Here is a 5,757-nt window from a genome sequence, read left to right as displayed (position 1 = left end):
TGAGATGCGCCACACCTGCGTGGCGGCTCTCGCCCTTCCGCGGCGACTCCGGTGGTGGTGGTGCGGTGCCGCCGATGGTCGCCCTTCCCTCTGCCTCTGCCGCCTCCTCCCCTTTCGTTATGATTGAAGCCCTCTACCTCCGCGGTTGGAGATGTTACGAATTACAGAGCCAACCAAGACATTGTATGATACCGCCAGTGCATTTTACTCTTATTTAAAACGTACACCAACCGTCAAGATCTGAAAGGCACCAGCATCTAAAATCGGTTGGGACGCTGTTGGGTGGATTGTTGGATAGATAAGGGAAGATGATTCCCCCATGACTAAACACGTGTGGATTAGTCCCAAACATGTGCATGCGTGGCAAGCCGAGTGAAGTGCGTGCCTATCGCTGATGACTGATGAGTGAAAAACGTCTGAATCTCTCCAACCTCAACTCCTCGTCCCTGAGCTCTCTCCGCTCATCCACCAACCAATTCCTCCCCCCCAACGGCGACGGCGCGCCGAGCAGCTGCCGGCCTCCCCTTCCCCAGATCGGCCGCTTCCGCTTCCGCTTCGCGAGGCTCCGATGGCCACGAGAGCTTTAAGGGAGGTGGTGGTGAGGAGGAGGGTCGGAGCCGCCGGGATTGTTGGCGGCAGACGCTTCTCCGACACCGCCGCCGCCGCCGCCGCCGCTCCGGCGGGGGCGGCGGAGAGGGGGGACGGGGGAGCGGGGAAGGCGGTGAACCTCTTCACCGCCGTCAACCAGGCGCTCCACATCGCGCTCGACACCGACCCGCGGTGAGGCACCCACATCCTGCTCGCAGCAGAGGCCGGCGCTCCGCATCGCCTTCTGAATCACCTGACGATTTGGCATTTCCTTTCCGCTGTAAATAATATGTCCGGCTATCAACGTTGATTTTGTGAGCTAGCTAGTGTATGAGAAAGCAATGATTTATACTACATGCTTATCTGAACATTCCCAGACCACCGATCCATCTGACTTAGTTATACGCACGATCCAGTGAACTGAAGACGAGTTCCGTTTTGACAGCTCTTACGTCTTTGGAGAGGATGTGGGTTTCGGCGGCGTCTTCCGCTGCACGACGGGCCTAGCCGAACGATTCGGGAAACAGAGAGTATTCAATACGCCATTGTGTGAACAGGTGCATCTTTACTTGCCATACCCGCTTAAGTTTACGGCAACGCTACAGCAAAATGTGAAAGAAAAAAATTAGTGTTTACAGTCTGCTATGCTTGACTTTTTTTTTTTCCGAGAAAGTGCTATGCTTGTCTACAGACATACATTTGAGTTCGCTATGCTGAAGTTCATATGGCTTAGGTGTAGTAGTGCAGCAAGTCCTTAATTCAGCATTACACATGTTCTGGGAAAAATTATAAAACCAACACATAACTCTGGAAACAGAAAACGATGGACCAGATCTGGTTTATCTTTTCTGATTTGTTTATGAAGCTGTAGACAAGAGTTGGAGTTGAAATTATGTGTCATGATGTATGTGTATTATCGTTCTGTCATTATTTGTTCTTGGATTATTTTTTCCTGACATTTAGACGTGTTTTGATGCATTCTAGTGCACTTGTATGCCTTAAATGTGCTTGCGCATGCTATATGCCCTGTTCTGACCAGTGATCAGTTCTTCTCAAACAGGGTATTGCCGGATTTGCTATTGGCTTAGCAGCAATGGTGAGTCAAAGACAAAATTGAAGTTGTCTTGTAAAAATACATCTCAGGTTCCTTGATTTACCAATAGTAATTTGTTAATGAGTTTTTTGCAAGTATTGCAGTTAGGAAACATACATCTTACTAGTAATTATGATTTATGTCGCTTGAATTTGTGGAGCCTAAAGATTCCTTTGGATGGGAGAATGGATATGTCATATGTAATTTATCATACATCATTAATTCCAGTCAAAATATTTACATGGAACAGAAGCCTTGCAATCCACCTTTCACTGGAAAATAAGGGAACCTTACAATCTTGCGTCACTGAGTAACCTTTTGCAAGTGAATGAATCACTATTCACTTCTATCATCTTCGCAATGGGATCTTATTTTCGGTCTTTCCTTTTTTCGAGACTATGTGGATCCGTACTTTGTTTATTTGTTTAATAAAGGGGTCGTATGCATCATACTGATGCAGAGACTGGGGGTAATCCTCCTTTTCTAAAAAAAAAAACATCTTCGCAATGGAAGCCTCATATTATTTTCTTATCTTCAACATGCAGGACAATAGAGCTATTGCTGAAATCCAGTTTGCAGATTATATCTTTCCAGCATTTGATCAGGTATGTCTCTGATTCCATTCAGGATTATTTTACCTAAAAGAGTTCTTTCCTTATGGACAGCAGACACTTTTAAATGGTTGCTATATAGACTGCATTATATTACTGAGTTATCTTAGTTGATGGAAGTACCTTGTCTACTTGTTGCCCGAGATTATTGGAGCTTCACTTTCTTAGTGGACTCTGGACTCTGCATTGTCACTGCCGCATTCAGTTATAAAACCATTTTAGTTCTTGAACATTGTCAAGTTGACTCAATTTTTATAAATTTGATCAATGTCTTATTCCAACCTGTTCATACCACTTCTGATGCAGATTGTCAACGAAGCCGCTAAATTCAGATACCGAAGTGGAAATGAATTTAACTGTGGAGGTAACCATTTTTCCCTGCAGAAAAAAATAACTGTTTCCCATTTTGAAAGGGATCGTTCCATGTCCCATGCAGATTTTCATGTTGTTTAATAGTGAAACATCCTGAAGTTGTCATCCCTTATTTTCTAGGTTTAACAATTCGATCTCCATATGGTGCTGTTGGACATGGTGGTCACTACCATTCACAGTCACCAGAGGCTTTCTTCTGCCATGTTCCTGGCCTGAAGGTTAGTCTGTATATCTAACGCTCTCTGCCAATATTTGTAATCATTTACAGTAAATAGTTAGGATACAAGTGGAAACCACATTGCCTAGTTGACTAAGTTTTTTATTTGTAAAATCAGGTAGTATAACAATATCAAGCATCATTTTCTGGTACTCTTGTTTGACGCTCTACGGCATTTCTGAAGTTGTATACAGAAATTTATGTTCATGTTTCCTGAGTACTAAGAAAAATGCTATTTCAGGTTGTCATACCTCGGAGTCCACGTGAGGCCAAGGGACTGTTGCTGGCCAGCATTCGTGACCCAAACCCAGTCATCTTTTTCGAGCCAAAGGTAGAGCAAAAATGTGAAAGAAGTTCCTCAGTTGGTTAAAACTCGTATATATCCATCTGGTAGAATAAGCGCAAGAGAACAGCTGATGGACAATATTGAATTGATTATTTGGAATGCTCTTACAAGCAGCTTTCCTCTCTTAACAGTGGCTGTACCGTTTGGCTGTTGAAGAAGTTCCTGAGGGGGACTATATGCTGCCTTTATCCCAGGCGGAAGTGCGTGTCTCTCCATCATGCGTATTGTTTTTGTGACGAGGGAACTCAAAAATATTTATGCAATCTTTATACTTTAGGTGATCCGCAAAGGAAGTGATATAACACTTGTTGGTTGGGGAGCTCAACTTGCAGTGTTGGCACAAGCATGTGAAGATGCTTCAAAGGTCAGTTATTCACGCTAGTTCTTAAATGCAAAATTCAGTTAATGCTTCCATGGCCGAAACTATAGAAAAAAAATAACATATTTGTATATTGTCAATGAAATAGAATTAACTAAAAATTCTGATCCTATTTGCCCTGAATCAACCACGGCAAAAAAGGTTTGGAGCTAATTGATCTTGATTATATATGATCAGCAGACAGTTGGTAAAACACTCAAAACACTCGGACAGTTCTGCGTTTCAGAATGCACATGCTAATCTAGGTCTAGGAATTGTGACTACAGCCACCCGTCATGGCATAGCGATAATACCAATGTTGTTCTGGTTATCCATAACATTTAACGGCAAATCATTGCAAATTATACTTGTGTGTCTTGGTGTTACTTCTTGGATGTTACCATCTTGATTCATCTCCATGTCTTCATTACCTCGCGCAGTGTTCAATAAATTGTGCCTGACTATCAATCAGTACATTGGTTCCAGGATGGAATTTCTTGCGAGCTCATAGATCTAAGAACGCTAATTCCATGGGACAAGGAAACAGTCGAGGCCTCTGTCAGCAAGACCGGAAAGCTTCTTGTACGTTGCCTCCTCTTTGGGCTTATTGTTTACTCCATTTTCATATTTTTCCCGAGGATGCTCCATTATCTTCATCATCATCATCAGTGAATGAAGTACTATCACATCACAGGTTAGTCATGAGGCCCCAGTCACAGGAGGGTTTGGTGCAGAAATCGCTGCATCCATTGCTGAGCGCTGCTTCCAGAGGGTAGGGTACTAGATCTTTCAAGCTGTTTATAATAGAACAAAGAAAAACCTTAACACACAAGAGCAATAGTCACTTAGATAATCATCCCGAAGCTGACGCGGTCAAAACCACCCAAATATATGTGTTGCAGTTAGAAGCGCCTGTCGCGAGGGTCTGCGGCCTCGACACCCCTTTCCCACTTGTTTATGAACAATTCTACATGCCCACAAAGAACAAGGTAATTAGCGGGATGAGTGATGATTTGATCTTTGGCTTGGCTGCATTGGTATATACATACAGCTCTGACCCTGATGTGTTGGTTGGTTGTTTCAGATCGTGGATGCTATTAAAGCAACTGTAAATTACTGAGGTTGGTGCAGGAGAGCACATCAAGCTGGTATATATTGCTGTATGTAGAAACTGCCATTATGTATGTATGTGTATAAGTGACTATATTGCTGGTCTGTGGCCTAAATGCACATCCACAAACCAGGTTATCCGAGATAACACCAATAAAATATTTAAGCCAGAAGGTAAATATCATAGAAAAATATATCCAGTTGATCAATAACTGAGATTGCATGACTTGCATACACAGGGCCAGTTCTTTTGACGGCTTAAAAGTAAGCCAGCTTGTCCCCAGTTTTTCTCATTTAGTGAGGCTTATGAATTAGTTATAACTAATTTAGAAGTCTCAACAAATTGAAGGAACGGCTTAGTAAGCTGGGGAGAGGCAGCTTATTCTTTAGCCAAATTGGTTTCACAAATCCAATACTAGATACAGATTCTTATGAACGGTTCTTGGTAAGTGGAGTGCTTGTTTCTCATGTGCTTTATTTTTCAACAACTTTTTTTGATAAACCACAACTCGAATCCAGAGCAATAGCTAGTATGTGTGTAAGTGGACTTACACTCGTAGTAATTTACAACATGCTTTGTTGGAAATCAATACATACACACTGCTCATTCTTCACGGATTGCTGGCTTGTCATGCCAGCATACATGCAAGCAAGCACAACACAGTGCGAAAACAAGTCCACAATGTAAAGCAAGCTCACATGTTAAGTGGTGGCTGATGTATGATGGTGAGGGCGGATAGATTCGACATCAAGGATACAGCAGGACTGGAGGATCAATGGGCTGCCTTCTTCTTAGTTGCGCTTGAGCAGGCGGGCTGGCCACGCTCGTTGAGAATGGGCAGATGATCAGGATCTCCTAGCTAATACTAGTAATGATTGGAGAAATTGCATTTTGTGAGGGCAGAGCGCAGATGACTAAGCAGGTGACAACGATTAAACTGGCGTCGGGATATTTTCTTCTTTTGGGACTTTGAAGGAATGAACGGCACGAACTCCCACCCAAAATTTCCTGATACATGCAAATCGTTTGGCAGAGTTTACTCAGCGATAGCGCGGCTGTTT

The 5,757-nt window shown here is 43.1% G+C and overlaps 1 protein-coding gene across 1 annotated transcript; it reads left to right on the top strand.

The window, feature by feature from the left end:
* The first annotated feature begins 363 nt into the window (after positions 1-363).
* LOC123404000 (2-oxoisovalerate dehydrogenase subunit beta 1, mitochondrial-like) lies at positions 364-4,907 on the top strand. Its single transcript, XM_045097899.1, has 13 exons — positions 364-780; positions 1,034-1,145; positions 1,649-1,684; positions 2,227-2,286; positions 2,599-2,656; positions 2,785-2,882; positions 3,123-3,212; positions 3,359-3,427; positions 3,505-3,591; positions 4,072-4,167; positions 4,280-4,357; positions 4,488-4,574; positions 4,670-4,907. Exons 1-13 carry the CDS (start codon positions 569-571, stop codon positions 4,703-4,705), a joined length of 1,119 nt encoding a protein of 372 aa, XP_044953834.1. The 5' UTR covers positions 364-568; the 3' UTR covers positions 4,706-4,907.
* Positions 4,908-5,757: the final 850 nt, after the last annotated feature.

The sequence above is a fragment of the Hordeum vulgare genome, chromosome 6H (assembly GCF_904849725.1).
Source record: "Hordeum vulgare subsp. vulgare chromosome 6H, MorexV3_pseudomolecules_assembly, whole genome shotgun sequence".
Taxonomy (NCBI): domain Eukaryota; kingdom Viridiplantae; phylum Streptophyta; class Magnoliopsida; order Poales; family Poaceae; genus Hordeum; species Hordeum vulgare.
The sequence above is the reverse complement of the archived record's forward strand: the minus strand, read 5'-3'. Positions and strand labels throughout refer to the sequence as shown.